General features: G+C 36.5%; 1 protein-coding gene across 1 annotated transcript in view; it reads right to left on the bottom strand.

Annotated features, from left to right (window-relative positions):
- Positions 1 to 11646, bottom strand: part of LOC128026002 (potassium voltage-gated channel subfamily H member 5-like) — a 31305-nt gene extending 19659 nt beyond the window's left edge. The window contains exons 1-7 of the mRNA XM_052612668.1: positions 11356 to 11646; positions 10159 to 10282; positions 9244 to 9350; positions 8777 to 8905; positions 7420 to 7538; positions 5252 to 5644; positions 659 to 1088 (exon numbers count right to left, since the gene is read on the bottom strand). Coding sequence (XP_052468628.1) covers positions 659 to 1088; positions 5252 to 5644; positions 7420 to 7538; positions 8777 to 8905; positions 9244 to 9350; positions 10159 to 10282; positions 11356 to 11428 — 1375 coding nt within the window. The 5' untranslated portion in view covers positions 11429 to 11646. The remainder of the gene's footprint in view (positions 1 to 658; positions 1089 to 5251; positions 5645 to 7419; positions 7539 to 8776; positions 8906 to 9243; positions 9351 to 10158; positions 10283 to 11355) is intronic.
- Between the last annotated feature and the right edge of the window lie 6450 nt (positions 11647 to 18096).

Below are 18096 nucleotides of genomic sequence, written 5' to 3'. Positions count from 1 at the left end.
TTAAGCAGCTATTACAGCAGTCTTCGGTTTCAACTGCTGCTAAAGAAAATAATAATTATTATTATTATCAATGTATACCCATTTTAAAGGTTTTACTGTATATTCATATACATTTGAACCTGGGTTTTCTTCCACATGAAAGAAACACTGTATACTTAAAGTGTCCTCAAAACATGGCTAAAGCCCCTTGGAGTCTGTGTGGGTCAGGGATTGGGGTTTCTATATGTGTGTTTGTGCCAGTCAGCACTCACACATGCTAGTAATTAAGATCGTATCTCAGTTTAGTTTCTAGAGTGACTCCACACCAGATGCACACTGCTGGAGAAGGACATTGGCTTTGTTCCTTCATTCTGGACAGTTTTATGTCCCTCTCTCTACCAATTTCTCTCTATTACTGTCTCAGAGATACTTCTGAAGGAGCTGCACTAGAAGGACAGAGGGGCCAGATGAGATTAGTCTGAGTTATTCTGACAGAGCAGAGAATAAACAGAAAAAAGGACTAAAGATGTAAGAAAGGAACAGAAAAGAGCCCCTGTTTAATTTACTTTGGGTGATCCACTTCCTCCAATGAAAATTACAGTTTATTTCATAGATCAGATCACTTGACTTAACCAAGACAATTCTGAAAAATAAGACATTTAAGAAGACAAGCACTCACATCCGACCATCATCATGGCCACAGAGAAGATCTTCTCTCCGTCTGTGGTTGGCGCGATGTTTCCAAAGCCAATGGTGGTCAGGCTGGTCATGGTGAAATATAGTGACGTTATATACAGAGAGTCTTTCCCAGGGCCGCCCTCCCATTGGCCAGTCCCACTGGCATTGTACCGGTACGGGGATCCAATGCTCGTGGCTAACTGGTAGAGCCAGCTGTCGGTCTTGACGGTGTTTGTTTGTTCATCAATGACCTCGTAATCTCCAATGCTGTACCATATGCAGGCAAGCCAGTGGGCCACCAATCCAAACACACAGACCAGTAACACGAGCACAGCTGCACCATACTCCAAATAGTGGTCCAGCTTACGTGCAACACGACCCAATCGAAGCAGTCGAACTACCTTCAGAGAACTGAACAAGCTACTGATGCCCTGGAAAAGAGAAAGATAAATAACAGACGGTTATATTTCTAACATAACATAACATAACATAACATAAAATAACATAACTTAACTTTATATATATCACATATTTTCTTTTTATAAACATATAATTAAACAATTGTCTACACCGAAATGAAGCACACAAAGAGAAAATCAATTCAACATTTATTCTGTCTGGTTAAATCATTCTTTCATTGTCATTTACCACAAAGATGCTTAAATAGACCATTGAGTTATATAATATTATTTGGCACACAGTAATGCTAATGAAATGCTACATTCAGAAATAATGAGCGCTATTCAAATTTTTCAGTTCACTGAACACACTCTTTACAGTCCTAATTGCACAAAATAAAATTCTGCAAATGTTTTTTTCTAAATTTGGAGCCAGGTGTGCTGAGCCATGCTGACAGAAAAAAGGTGCAAAAGCGGTTGGACATCACAATCACTTTGTGGGGAGAACGCTCTGTTCTCTCTCATGATCCTCTAACATTAAAAGGCCTCTGAAATTTTGATGTCAGGCAGCACTTTAGTCCTTCCACTGCATAAAAACACTGCCATTCGGTCCAGCCTGAGCATCTGAAGCATTTCCTTTCCAATAAAGTGCAAATTTAGTTCCAGACATGCAGTGAGATGAGAGCAACTCTGTGTGCAGGAATGACCAACAATGTAGCCTGCTATACTTGTCAGGGTTCTGTCACTTCAGTCTAGTTTATTCTATTTATTATTTTTTTGACAGAGCCCCAACACTCCTGTATTGTCCTTGTGTGAGTGTGCGGTCTCGAGTGTCCTCGGTCCGTGCACTCTCTTGTCTGCATGCCTTGTTTCATGTTCGAGTGTGGTGTTTGGATTCTAGCACTCATGTCTAGTTTAGATTTGGTCTGGTGTTTGAGTTCGAGCACTCATGCTCCGTGTCTTGTTTCTCGTGTGAGTGCCCTGGTTGTGTGTTCATTCCCTGGTCATGCACTATTGTCTTCTGTGTTTTGTGAGCACTTGGTTTATGTTTTTATTGGCTAGGTGTTCATGTCGTTGTGTTCTGTTTAGCATGCGGTCTGTGTTTACAGCGGCCGTGTACTTTCTTGGTATGTTCTGTTTTGTGTAGCCAACGGCTTGGATTTTCCTCAACCGTGTGCTTTCATGTTGTCATGTTTTTGTGTGAACATGCTTAGCTGTGTGTTCATGTCTTGATTTTGTTTGTTTTTGTGTGCCAAGTGCTTTCCTATCTATTTATCAACCCCTCACGCTTTGTTACCTGATTATTGGTTATTATGCCCAACATGTCCTGCCTCATTACCTGCCTTGTGTGTTCCCTAATTATTCTCCTTGTGTTTTTGAAGTTTGGAGTCCTTTGCCAGTTTGTTGTCTAATGTTGCCATGCCTGTTCCTGTCCTGTCTTGTCCAGCCCTGCCAGTCAAATTTCCAAAAAATTTTTGTTGTCTGTTTTTGTTTTAATTTTGGTAATAAAGAGCCCAAACTTCCTGCAATTGAGACCTCTCCTCATCCCTTCACCCAACCCTGACAATACTCACTTAAACTCAGACAAAAATGCTAAATCTAAATATTTAAAGATATATAACTAAACTTCAAACCCCAGCCCTATCACAGGATTATATAAGCAAATAAATAAATAATATACCATACTGTGCAAAAGTCTTAGGCCACTAGTATTTTCAACAAAAAATGGTTTTAAGTCAGTTATTTTAAGTCTATTATTATCATCTTTTGCTATAGTGTTTCAGTAGAAAATATCAGTTCACATTTCCAAACATTATTTTTGCCATTCATTGTAATAATCCAGTGAGATTTTTTAGGAGTCTGACAGCAGACAGTGCTCCACACAGAGATCTGATCTAACCATCATCAGTCTGTCTGGAATAACATGAAGAAACAGAACAAACTGAGACAGACTCAATCCAGAAGAACTGTGGCAATGTCTCCAAAATGCTTCAAGAAACCTGCCTGCAAAGCTACCTGAAAAACAATGTGCAAGTGCACCTAGGACAAAAGCTTTTTTAATGCATAGTGTGGTCACACCAAAGGTTGATTTAATTTAGTTAAGTTAATAGAAGTTCATTAATCTATGTACACCTTGTTAACTAAGTTTAGACACATGAATGGATATTTAATCATTAAGGCACAGAGCAAACAAAAATGTGAATCATGATATTAAAAAAACAACTTTAAATCAGTAAGCCTGAACAAATACCAGCAAAGTTATGCTTACCAAACAAGTATACCATTCATACATATATTAAAAACTGTACCACAGCTTTTTAAATTATCATAAACATATTTTTTATGCAAACCCCAAATGTATGTATTTATGTAATGTAGCTACTGAAGCCTGAAGGCATGTATGATCCTTGTGTTTATTTATCTGATGCTGGCCTGCCTAGACACAGAAGGTCTTCATGAGAATAAACAGATTATTACATGATGTTTACAGCAAAACCTTAAATATAAAATTCTCTTTTATGCGATAAGACATTCACATGAAAGTTAACATGCCGAATTTGTGCTATGGGATTTTTCTGTAAGCTTGTACTAAAGTATCAGAGCTATTTAACAGAGACAACACGCAATACTGCATTCAGTTCAGACACAGAGTTCTGTTATCAAGGAAAACAGAGAGGAGTCGACTTTAACAATTTTTCATGTGTGTGCAATTTTACTGAGAGCTGCATTCAGGGGCGTCATGCACTCCTGAGTTTTGAGGGGGCATGTGTATACACACAAATATATATATTTGTGTGTATATCCGCCAGCCAGTGAGCGCGGATTTGGATTTAGCTGATGCTGTGCCACACAGAACGATTTAATCACACTGGTGTGATTGTATCAAATATGAAAAATATCGGCTATTTTTTATTTATTTTTGGCTTTGAATGGGCATGATGCATCTGGCTGCATTACTAAGAGCTTTTAAAACTGTTCATAATTAGTCAAATGTTACAGACCTAGATAAATAAAACCTTAAATGAACAATAAAATACTACTTGCCAAAATAGGTGGAATAAAATAAATCAAGGTATACTGAAAGCTTAATCTCTTTTCTAGGATTTTAAATGTATCTTGTTTTCAAGATGTACAGATCTGACACTTTTACTTGAAAATATGATTTATTTATTTATTAATTATTATTTTTTAGCTGTGAATGTACTTTTCATAATATAAATTCCAGAACATTCTGAAAAAATTTAACTGAAAGCATGCTAGTGTTCAACGAAACCTTGTTTACAGTTGTGTGTCTGGGGCTCAGCTCACTGCACTGACTTCCTGAGTGAAAGAGAGAAGATGATCCACTGTATGTGCACAATTTAATAATTATACTAAAGCACATAACCTGGACAGACCCCAAGAATATATAACATAAACCAGGAGAGGATGCAAAGGACAATATGACTTTAAATGGTTCCATTTTCAAGAGGAAGCACTTTACAAATCATCTCAAATGATTTGCTGAGTATTTGGCCAATCAATACAGTGGGCTTCTTTTTATTACTATCAGTCTCAAAGGGCACAGCCACAGACCACACATAATGCCTTCAATGACTGGCTTGTGAATACTACACACACAAATGATAAGAACCACAATGACACAACAGCTTTTGTTAGTCGGAGTGAAAGTGAAGTATGTTTTTTTGTTCAGATACAGTTGATAAAATGAGAGCTTCTAGGGGGAAAAAAACTCAACTGTTAGAACTTATTGGCAATGTAGTGGCATTTCATTTGAGGTGCTTGGTAGCTCATAACTTAAAATTCACAAGTTTGAAGGTTTTTGGCAAAAATAAGCTGTAAATTAGAACAGATTTAAGCTGTCAGTGAAAAGTGTGTTCCATTTTTGTGACGCTAACTTTCAATAACGTTTCTATTGCTGTCAGTTTTTCTGTCCCAAAACTATCAAGATCTTGAAAGGTTGAAAGGAATTTGACCAAGAACCCTAAAGCATTATCCTCAGAAGAGTACCTCTGAGGAGTCCTGACATAATAATAATCGTTCAATCTTTCATCTTTGATGGGTTGACAGTTAAAAAAAAAAATCAAGTGTTTGAAGCACTGCTGAGTTTTATTTGAAAAAGCTAACTACAGCCAACTACAGCTGTGTCCTAATCTGGTACAAAGCAACAAAACAGCGGCTTGACGGTTTCTCACCTCATCCACGTTTTCGAAAGCGTTGATGATGTCATAGGGCAGACAGGACAGCAGGTCTATTACGAACCAGGTCTTCAGGTAATTCATCCTGATCAGCTTCGGATCCGAGATCACCTCCCCTCCAGGTCCGACAAACGTGTTGTGGAAGTTGAGCACGATGTCCACAAGGAATATGACGTCCACGATGCTGTCCAGAACCAGCCATGTGACGTTATTCTGTTTGGTCTTGAAGGAGACATTGTAAGGAACCATGATGGCAGTGTAGAAGGTCAGGATGAGGATGACCCAGTCCCAGGTGGTCTTAAAGGTGCAGTAGTGTAAGATGATGTGAGGCGGGGTCTTAGGGGCTTCCTGCTTATACTGCGGGAGAATGTCAGAGCCGAGCTGAAGCACCTGAGACAAAAAGAGATAAAGGGAGAGAAGGATCTGAGACAAAGAAGAAAAGAAAAATATTCAATCGAGTAAAAAAGTTTTTCTTGGAGAAGAAAATCCAAAGGTAAAACCAATGTAAGTGAAATTTCAGAATATTTGACATGAATATTTATTGTGAAAATGCATGGTAGAATTATATAAATATTTGAGCAAATTAGAAATTTTGGCCCATATTGATTGAATAGCATCTTGCAGTTGATGGAGATATGTGGGATGCACATCCAGGGCACGAAGCTCCCGTTCCACCACATCCCAAAGATGCTCTATTGAGTTGAGATCTGGTGACTGTAGGGGCCATTTTAGTACAGTGAACTCACTGTCATGTTCAAAAAACCAATTTGAAATAATTCGAGCTTTGTGACATGGTGCATTATCCTGCTGGAAGCAACATTTTTCCATTTTTTTATAGCCTCTTTTTCCTATTTTTAGTGGAGATGAGTGGTACCCGGTGGGGTCTTCTGCTGTTGTAGCCCATCGCCTCAAGGTTGTGCGTGTTGTAGCTTCACAAATGCTTTGCTGCATAGCTCGGTTGTAACGAGTGGTTATTTCAGTCAAAGTTGCTCTTCTATCAGCTTGAATCAGTCGGCCCATTCTCCTCTGACCTCTAGCATCAACAAGGCATTTTCACCCACAGGACTGACGCATACTGGATGTTTTTCCCTTTTCACACCATTCTTTGTAAACCCTAGAAATGGTTGTGCGTGAAAATCCCAGTAACTGAGCAGATTGTGAAATACTCAGACCGGCCCGTCTGGCACCAACAACCATGCCACACTCAAAATTGCTTAAATCACCTTTCTTTCCCATTCTGACATTCAGTTTGGAGTTCAGGAGATTGTCTTGACCAGGACCACACGCCTAAATGCATTGAAGCAACTGCCATGTGATTGGTTGATTAGATAATTGCATTAATGAGAAATTTAACAGGTGTTCCTGATAATCCTTTAGGGGAGTGTATATAAATTGACAGCCATATTTTTTTTTCAATACTTCTGACATAATAAGCGGATTATCTTAAGAGAGACAGAGTAAAAATGAAATGAAATACAGTGAGCCTTTAGGAAAGTGAGTTTGTATTAAATATTAATACTAGCATTGGAAATGTTCAATTCTTCCTTGGACAAAACACAATGCATATTTGTTTAAACAGAACATGATGTTGACTTTGAGATTTAACAGAATTTCCCTCCAAGAGACAATGAAGATCAGAAGATAACGGAGGGCTATAGATCGTTCAAGATCATTTATCGATCTTGGGCAAAGTTTTCTATACAAGTCAAAGATTCAATCAACAGCATCTATGGCACATTTGTGGTAAAAACAGTTTTGACTAGCCCCCTTTTTCTTCACAAAAAGGCAAACTTCAAGGTCACATTGATGCACACCATTCAATGGAAGAAGAAGGGTGATAATTTTGGAGGTTTTGAAGCAATGAACAACAGATGAGAAAAGCAGAAAAGGGAACAGGGGTTAGGGACACACACATACATTCCTCATCAGTATTAATTATTAATAACAGCTTCTGGCAGCCCACTGTAGACTATTGCTGTCCAACAGACACGTGAGAGATTGCATTACAGCAGCGTCCTGTGTGTGTGTGTGTGTGTGTGTGATTCTATTACAAGTTTGTCCTCCATGAGATGAAGTTTTGAATAACCTTGTACTGCACAGTCAAGGATGTAAGCAAATGCTGCCTGTGTGTTTGTGTGTGTGTGTGTGTGTGTGTGTGTTCTCACCTCTGCGAGTCTGGAGTGTTTGTGTGAAGTGATGTCGGCTCTGCTTATAGGCGTAAGCTGCTGAACGGTGCTTTTGCTGTTCGTCAACGCTCGAGTCAAACGTGCAAACTTGGTCCAACCTACAATAAACATATAATGTGTTTTAGAAAAATTGCTTCACTGAATTGTAAGACAGAAGCAGCAATTACTCCAGTCTTCAGTGTCACATGAAGCTTCAGAAATAATTTTAATATGATGATTTGTTTTTATTATTATCAATGCTGTTAATATTTTTGTGGAAAATGTGACTTTTTCAGTATTATTTGGATGAATGGAAAGTTCAAAATAAACAGCATTTATTTGAAATGGAAGATTAATGTAACATTGCAAGTAACATTGCAAATCTTTACTGTCATAAAAAAAAAAAATTAAGTAGTAAGTATTACTGACCTTTTTGAACAGTATAAGCACACAACAATAACATTAATCCAAAACTTAAGTCCTCTGTGGTTCAGATATGAGTAAAAGTGTGACAAATGTTTGCTGTCACTGCTGCAATGAATTTACAATGAGATATAACTGCTGGAACACGTTTCAAATCTGTCTCTCTTTCATTCCTATGTGAGTAAAGCTCATATCACACACACTGATGAATCTCATGTACGTTCACACCACATTTCAACCCAAAGTCATTTAGCATAATAAAAAATGCCACAAAACTCGGACATTTTTAATCAAAATGCTCATTACTCTAACGTAATTCCCCTTTATTCTCCGTAGTGACTGATTACAATAATAAATAAAAAAATAATAATCGACTTATTTAAAAAAAGAAAGAATGCACTTAATTGTCATCAATTTTGTCTAGTAATTGAATAAAATATGCGTCACTTTTTTCTTGAAACATGTCATTTCTTTTGTTTTGAGAGTGAAATATGATCTGAACCTTGTCTAAAAAAGGTTTTATGAAATTCACCCACACACACCAAAGCAATACGTCTGTGCCAGCACTATTGGGAGTTTTGGAATCAGACTCTAAATAACTTTTTTCAGCTCAATAAACAAGCTCCCACCAGCAAACACACACACACACAGGACTTGAAAAAAACTCTTGCATGTGAGTGCCAAAAGGAAAAAGCTGACAACGCTTGCCAATCATAAACAAATATTTATTTATATGGCATAAGCACATTAGAGGAAGTGTTTATCTCTCATAACAAAATCAAGCCCAACAAGCACTATTGGCCAGTCTGTTACCATTACGTTCAATATAAATTGTGACTTTTACAGAATCTGTTTTGAGTTAATCACTGACATTACAAGTGGATTACACAGATTATGTATAGCCTATATGTGTGTGTGAGAGTGTAAAACTCACCCCTGGTGCTTTCATCTTCAATAGGCTGTTTAAAGACAGTGATGTCCTTAAATGTACACAGGAACAAAACCACTTTCTCATTTTCATTTCGAATTGGTGCAATCTGCATGTAGAACCACACTGGAGTTCCTGTACAAGGTCAGATGTCAAAGTAAGCATTATCACATGATTTCTGACAGCGCCACGTTTTAAAACTAGTTCACAACCTTTTTATATTGACGTTTCTAACCAATATATGATACGTGACCTTGAACCACAAAACCTCTTAAGTGTCAATTTTTTACAAAAAAAACTAAAACAAATACAAAGTGGTTGGTTCTGATATTCCATTCTGTGTGGAACTTAACGTGTTTTTCTATGGTTTAGAACACCCCTAAAATACATTCTTTGCATTAATCAGCATAAGTAAGAAACTTTATAAGTGTTAGCCAGTGGTCATATGTTTGTTTGTATGAAGTCTCACTTACTGTTCTTTCTGTACAGCAGCACTTCAACACAGATGGACTCATAGTTGTCAAAGGCCTGTCTCACCTTTTCTATGGTCTTCTTGTCCGTCAGTTCCCCATACATAAAACTACAGAGAGACAGACGGACAGCAATCTCCTATTCTCAAACCAAATCATTCAGTTTAAGAAGAAATGGTCAGTTCTCACTCCCATCAACCCTTTGAGTGGGATTTACATAGATTCTAATGAATTCAGGAAGTCATATGACCAAGCAAAGTTATCAGAAGATGTACAAGATTTCCACATTTTGCCAACAGACATGAATTATGGTTATATGTTATAACTAAGATTAAAATATTTGCTAAAATTCATATGGCAAAGTGTGACCAATTATTCCATCTTAGTCTGTTTCTGTTGCTGTACCGATTAAAAGCTTATTAATGACAAAAAACTGTCCGTTGTAAGCACGGCCAGAAGAGATGCTTTTAAAGGGTGGTATAGTCTTTATGACCTGCAAGACAGTATATCTGTGGCTCAGCACTTTATGACAGCCACTTATTGAAATTAGAGTTTTTTTCTGCCACTGCGAGGCCAGATCATATCTTGGCCAAAAAGATACTTTCATCTATTTAAACTTAAATTCCAAATTCATTTACATCAGTTCACAAAAGAATAATCAGTGATGTCATGGTACCAGAGTTTTTAAGATTCGTTTTACATGTTCCTCAACTTTAGGCAGAGCCAAAGTGCTGAAACATCTCAAGATTATGACATAATCACTTCTTGGTTTTGTAGGAATCTATCCACATGGGTCCACAACAAAAAATGTAAAGCCTCATTCTTAAATTGTTTTATCCAACAGGCCCCTTAAAGTACCGGAAAAAACTGTGTAACATATTCCTATAGACTTCTATTGTCACATGTATAGCCACTCACCTGCATGTGCTGCTTTTCTGCATGACCTCTGCTCTGTGGTATCCAGACAGCTTGCAGAAGCCGTCATTACTATAAACAACAGGCCAGTCCACAATCTGAGCGTTCCCCAGCAAGAAACTGGTCTCTGAAGATTCAGGGAAGATGTCGGAGAGTAAAAGAGGGATCAGGAATTAGTGATCTGACACACACTACAGTTAATTACTGTAACTGATCTACTTCAGCATCTGGTGTGTACTCTCTGTAAAACAGACTTTAAAAAGCTAAAAAATAGCTTAGTGCAGAATATAAATTAGATTTACATTCAAATTATTTTTCCTCACTTTAACTATTCTGTGTTATATACTATAATCCTCAGATTAGTGTTTATGATGCACTATAAAGAATCCAGACACAAACAGCATTATTGTGACAGGGAATTAAAGATGATGCTCCCTCTAGTGGTGGGTAAACGCGACAATCCGCAATTTGCATCAGATATCTAAAAACCATCAAACGACTTCATCCAAGTCCTGATGTGCTGCTGGCGCACAGATGTGGAGTGAAATTATATTGAGTGCCTTTTAAATCAGCTGAACGAGAAATACCTAATTACATTAAATTTGCATAGGTTATAATTAAGTACATAATACTTTTCTCAATTACGGCTGCTTAACGTTTTATTGTTTATTAGAATTTGTACATTTCTGCAGAAGTTAAAATTATATATTTTTTTTAATTAAAGAACTAAAAATCACTTGACTCAAAATAATACATAGATTTGGAGTTAGATAAATAACAAATAAACGTTAGATTAAATAAACACTGTCTCTAAAATATAAATTCTGCAGCTAAAAAAAGGCATATATATATATTCTATTAGATTATATAAAGTGAAATTAAGTTTCTTTATTTAACTCCCATTTTATCTCATAAACGACTCAATAACAAACATCATGGTGTAAATAATGCATTGAAAAAATCCTAATAAATTAAAGACAAAAATATCTTATTATATATTATATAAAATATATATTATTAATATCCATGTTTCATATCATAAATGTAATATGAATATACGAATAGCTGTGCAATACAGCTCCATATTAATTACATGTTTTTAGTTTGAATTACTGACTCAGTATGTAAATGCAGAGCAACACGGTCTCGGTAATGTCAAGTGACCGAACACATTTCGGAAAGCATAAGCGTGCTCCTCACCACTCGAGCGTCTGACGATATTCTCCAGGAAAGTGTTTTGCGGTGCCACCAGCCCTCTCTTTCCCCCGGGCATCGTGTGGCTGTGGGTGTCGCGCTGCTCTCTTCAGATGGGCACTCTCTGCGCGTGGAGTCTCTGCCGGCGGAGCAGGGAGGCTCATTGTAACGTTGCGCGCTGGCTGCCCTGGAGCTACTTGTGTGCCACCCGCGCGCACTCTGGGCTCAAAGCTACAAGTCAGTGGGCACGGGGAGCTCCCCGCGCATGCGCAACTGCACCGACGCGCACAGGCGGGCGCTGGGGATCTCCGAAACCATGTGCGCACGAGCGCACAACAACCCCACTGCACAGAAAAAAGGTTAACTCTTAAGCGTTATATTGTAATACAGTCAGTGCTCGAATTGAGTGGGATGCATCCGCTTGGTAAAACCACCATCCTGAATCCCATTTAGAATAATATGTGTATTATGTAAAACTTACCATGCACATTAAATGTTAAAATTTCTTTAAACTACTTATGATAATTCACAAACTAAATAGCGACGATTGGCCAATCAGAACTCGGAACTGTAACAAGCTGCTCACTAGCAAGCAAGTTTTCGGTTTTTTTTCCCGCGCAGAATGGTTCAAGTGCAATTTTTGAAGTTCTTTAAAAAGAAGACAATAGAAAAAGTATGATTTTTCCTTAATTATAATTTAAAGACATTCCGCGACATTATGTTATTGTGCTGAATGTGTGACGATAGTAGAGCTGACATATCGAACAAACGGAGTCCAAAAGCATTCACTGCGCGATGAAGCTTGTTAGAATAGGCAGTTAGAATGCCTTTATAATTCAAGCAAAGAAAGAAAAAAAAATACATTTTCTATTCCTTGCACAAGTAATGTACCTTTCTGAATATCTTGATATCGTGGCTGGATGGGTTAAATGCAGAGAGCACGAATTCTGAGTATGGCTGAGCACCAAACTTGGCTGTATGTCATTTCACTTTCATATTTCTGCATCAGCACAAATGTGCTATTAATTCTCTGGTTTAATTCACATGATTATTTATCCATGACATTGCTAAACCAGACAAGGTGCCAGCAGTACCAGCACAACATTTTTTCATTAAATAAAAACCTTTTTGGAACAAATATTGAAATCGTTATTTAAAATTAGCTATAGCCCCCCTCCCCACACCATCCCCCCTGAAATATTTTTACAATTTGACCACTATAAAATGAAAAGCTCAAAAAGTCACATTTCTGTAATAGTAGCTAAGGGAAATGGGGGTAGTTGGTACAAGGGCTGTATTTCAGAAAGTATAAGATTTTGAGTCAAAGGTCCAATTACAAAAAAGTGTGTTTTCTTTAGCAGTGGTTTTAAATGTTGATTTTAAACATAGAATCTTCTGTAAATCATCTTATATGTGAAAGTGAATTATATGCTTAATCTAAAATTTTCATTCCATATTTTTTACTAATCGTGTGAACATAATAAAACACTATATTTGGCATTTACATCCTCAGAATTTTTTTTTTACAAGCTGTCATTGGCTAGTTCCAATTCAAAAGATATTAATGATACAAATATACTTAAGTTATAAAATGCACCATTTAGGGATTATTAAGGTACAAAAATGAACCTTTTGAAAGGGTACAATCCCAGTGACAACTTTGATACCTTTTTGAGCATGTATCAAATATAAGAGTCAACTATAAAATGAAAGCAGATACCTGAAATATTGGACTGTGTTGAGATTATTTCTCAGTAATATCAGGTTAAGGCAAGTCACATTAGGATTCTTTTAAAAATATATATCATATTTGTTGGTAAAAACAATGGTTTTATTTTTACTTACGATTCAGTGATTCACTCATTCATGTTACAGTTCACATTTTTACCATTTCATAAATAGTTTTGAGTTTCACAAGTCCTTTACTTCTAAACATTTAACATTTACAGATTAAATATGAAATGATGTTATTATAGCACCGCATGTCCAAAATGAAATATATTGACAGTTAATGTTAATTTGATTAGGGTGAATATTATAACTGTCTGAAATATGACAATTAGTGTGTGAGATACAATTAATTTACAGAAAGCAATAGTACAAAATAAAATCAAGGGCCAGGTCACAGCCAGGAACATGCAGTAGTAAAGCAAGTTACTCAACTGAAGACATTCACAAATATTCACAGGGACATTTTCCTATATTCAGATTACTGGTTGATCAATAATTACAGTTTATTTAATGAATAAATCTTTACCTTTGGTCTCCTGAATGCTTGAATATTTAGTTATTTGTCTCCTTGTTACAGGGCCTATGCAGGACAATGTTCCTAGTTGTCCTTTCCTAAAAAAACAGCCTTGTCAAGACCAATTTGTACGCAGGCTTGTCTCTGCCCTTTAATTTCTATTAAGCTTTAATCATCGAAGGCTCTCACTCTGATGGGCTCCTCACAGAAACACCTGTTCTGCCCTCAGCCACCTCCAACAAACAGACATGATGAACAGGGTGATAAAGAAGAGATTCATACCGAGTGAGTCTACATCAACATACTGTACACCTTTAGTTTAAAAAAGCATTCTGTTAAAAGCAATCAGCTTTGATGTCTAAGAGGAACATGGTACTAATAACATGGACACAAGATTGATCAATGGGGACATTGTACAAACCCGATTCCAAAAAAGTTGGGACACTGTACAAATTGTGAATTAAAACAGAATGCAATGATGTGGAAGTTTCAAATTTTAATATTTTATTCAGAATACAACATAGATGACATATCAATTGTTTAAATTGAGAAAATGTATAATTTTAAGGGGAAAATAAGTTGATTTTACATTTCATGGCATTAACACATCTTTAAAAAGTTAGGACAAGGCCATGTTTACCCGTGTGGCAACCTCTCTTCTTTTTATTACCGTCTGCAAACGTCTGGGGACTGAGGAGCCAAGTTGCTCAAGTTTAGGAATAGAAATGTTGTCCCATTCTTTTCTAATACAGGCTTCTAGTTGCTCAGATGTCTTAAGTCTTCTTTGTTGCATCTTCTGCTTTATGATGGGCAAAATGCTTTCTATGGGTGGAAGATCTGGACTGCAGGCTGGCCATTTCAGTACCCGGATCCTTCTTCTATGCAGCCATGATGTTGTAATTGATGCAGTATGTGGTTTGGCATTGTCATGTTGCAAAATGCAAGGTCTTCCCTGAAAGAGACAACGTCTGGATGGGGCATATGTTGTTCTAGAACTTGGATAAACCTTTCAGCATTGATGGTGCCTTTCCAGATGTGTAAGCTGCCCATGCCACACACACTCATGCAACCCCATACCATCAGAGATGCAGGCTTCTGAACTGAGCGCTGATATCAACTTGGGTTGTCCTTGTCCTCTATAGTCCGGAAGACATGGAGTCCCAGCTTTCCAAAAAGCACTTAAAATTTTGATTCGTCTGACCACAGAACAGTTTTCCACTTTGCCACAGTCCATTTTAAACGAGCTTTGTCCCAGACAAAATGCCTGCACTTCTGCATCATGTTTAGATATGGCTTCTTTTTTTACCTATAGAGTTTTAGTACATTTAACTTTTCCGGCCTCTTATTGCTACCTGTCCCAACTTTTTTGGTATATGAAGCTCTCATGAAATCCAAATTGAGCCAATATTTGACATGACATTTTAAAATGTCTCACCTTCAACATTTGATATGTAATCTATATTCTACTGTGAATAAAATATAAGTTTATGAGAATTGTAAATTATTACATTGCTTTTTTAATCACAATTTGTAGTGTCCCAACTTTTTTGGAATCGGGTTTGTAGTTTTAAAGTCAGGCATTGCCTTATCCACACTTTGGCAGTCACCAGGCTAACTGAAGTTTTTTAACTCCAGGTCAATTACTAAACCACAAGGTTTCATGCACACATGCAGAAGCTCACTTAAAACCTCTTTTTCTGACATCATGGTGAATAGTGCACTTATTTGGTTACATAACCAACACAAAAGTATGTTATTAGGAAAAATGTCCATGTTCATGTTTTTTCCCTTAATTAAAAGAAAGAAATAAGAAATAATTTGTACACAGAAAATTAAGTCTATTTAAATTTTAATTGTAATACATATATGTATAATATTTGTATTTTAAAAAATATACAAATCTATTAAGTTTGTACACATAAATCAGCAAAAACTAGATTTACAATTATACTTAAAATGTCAACAAAATATTTTTTTTCAATAAAATAAATATTTAAAATGCATTACAGTAACACCAGCTGGGGCCCTACATTTTTAAAATAATCTTAACAAAAAGAATGACATTTTAATTGATCTATAAAGAAAATTAAGCGTATTTTAGAAACATTTAGAAGCATTTTTAATTGTTTTCATGCCAATTTAGCATATTTGCCCCCAAATTCTAATTTCAGTAATAAGTCTGCACTTTTCTCAATATTATTTCTAACTATTCATATTAGTTTAATACATAACTCTCTCTCTCTACATATATATCTCACATATTACAATAAGTGGAGGCCTAGAATTTGCACAAAAAATGCCACTATGCAAAAAAATGTATGGTCCAAAGGTATGCTTTATATTTATCATTCTAAATATAATTTCTATTTTCTCCCACTAGTTTCAGGGAGAAAACCGGTCTTGACATGTTATTGACAGGCTTTGACATATCCACTCAGTTCATGTCCTAAAATACTGCACAGCAAAAAACAGAATGCTCAAAAGAAGGTTCAAGAAGAAAGCCGTCAACATTCATTCAATCACTCACATGCTTCGTCTTTGCAGTTAGAACAACATAAAGTGCAGATAGTCTTCACAGAAACTAAATAAAACAAATAAGAGTGGTGAAGTGCAGGGAGGAGAGTATAGAAATCCAATTGTCCCAGCTGGGAACTTTAAAAGAGGCCAAAACTAATTCCTTAAGACACAATCTGATTATTACAGCTCTGTTGGTTCTTTCATGAGCAACACAGTTTAGGCTTGACAGCATGAACCTCAAGTGATCGATACATTCCCAGATGTTTAATAATTCAAGTTTCACTGTAAATGTCACAGACACGGATCACGGTGGGGGGGAGCTCTGACCTCACCCTATCTCCAAAGATGGCGACACACTGGGTGATTGCAGATACACACACATTCAATTACACAAAGTCATAAACACACACACACACACACTCTCTACTGTATTCACTGACACACATTTACTAAATCTCTCATTCTCGCTCACACATACACACACAAAAACCCTGCCATGTCTCCATTCCTCTGCATTGATTGTGACTGTTAATTAGCCAGTGAGCATAGCTGTCTTTCTTTCTGGTCTCCCTCTTTCTCTCTCTGTGAAGCCCATATACAGTCAGATATCAAACGTTCTTCCTAATTAGAATCCGTTTGAACCTCACTAAAAATATCCAGTCGATAAGTCAATAACCTCTGAATCTGAAAGCCGAGAGGTCATAAGCAACTGTGACAGGGTCAGAGAACAAATGATAACTTCACAGACATGATAGATTTTCCTTTGTCGTTACACCATTAGTGGTCTCTGTAGCACTGCCAGACTTTCCTTAGAGGGCTGAATTACAGTAATGGCCCTTACATTAAGTGAGCTACTGTAGACATATTAGAGCCAACGTACCCATTTTACTTCTGAATTGTGACACACTTCAAAGCAAAATTGGATATTCGACTGAAAAACTGTAGGATGAGTACTTGATTTTCTTCATCGGGATTTGATTTGAAAATGAAAAGCAGGCAATGAAATCAGCCAGAATGGAACCAATCTTGAATGTCAATTTGCAGTCAATTTTATAGGACTACCAACTTTTCAACCACAATGTGGAGGTCAATATTGTAACCATAACATTTTTCAAACACATCTGCTTTATTTCTTTTATATCCTTAATCTTTATTACAATGATGTTAAATGGTATTAAATTACTATATTAAAGACAAAGTGTGTCATTTTATACGCACTAGCGGAACCAAACTACTATTTGAGCAGAACTGATAGTTTAAGTTTATGACAGAACTATTGTTTTGAATAATGGAATAATGCCACCAGCGGCACAGAAATGACACACTTTAATTACACCTTTATATATCGGCTGATTTCACAAAAACTACATTATGCTACAAGAGCATTTGCTGTTGCAACATCCGCTAAAAAGGAGACAATTAACAGAAGAAAGTTTTATCTGGGTACATTTTGATTAAAAAAATAAAATATATATTTTGCACAATTAAAAAATGCATTACTTACAATATAGCGTTCACCACTGAATAAAAAATAACCCATTCGACCCGGCAAATATCCGTTGAAAAGGAGAAATTTAAAAGGAGGAGAAAGTTCCATCTCAGTACATTGTGATTAAATTATAATAAAATAATAATAATAATCAATTACTAAATCCTCTACTGTATGAGCAGAGACATATATTAAGAAAGTGAAGTAAATTTTGACAATGTTAATTTTGGTTTTAAAATCTTTACAGATTAACTGCACACAAACTGAGTAACACAACCTGTTAAATTCACTCAAATACATTTTTTATTTTCAAAAGAATAACAGTTAGAAAATATGAACGTATTATATAACAGTGAGTGCTAATACAATGGACATAATTGTTCCTCTTTCAGAGGTGTTTTCTTCCTTCATCATAGCAGTCAGGTGAGAAGTTTGCCTCATGGTTCTCTAACAATCAAACGTGTGGTCAGTACAGTTCACAGAACACAGCTTAAAT

Source organism: Carassius gibelio, chromosome A13, assembly GCF_023724105.1.
Source record: "Carassius gibelio isolate Cgi1373 ecotype wild population from Czech Republic chromosome A13, carGib1.2-hapl.c, whole genome shotgun sequence".
NCBI classification, from domain to species: Eukaryota; Metazoa; Chordata; class Actinopteri; order Cypriniformes; family Cyprinidae; genus Carassius; species Carassius gibelio.
This window is presented reverse-complemented; position numbering and strand designations above follow the sequence as displayed.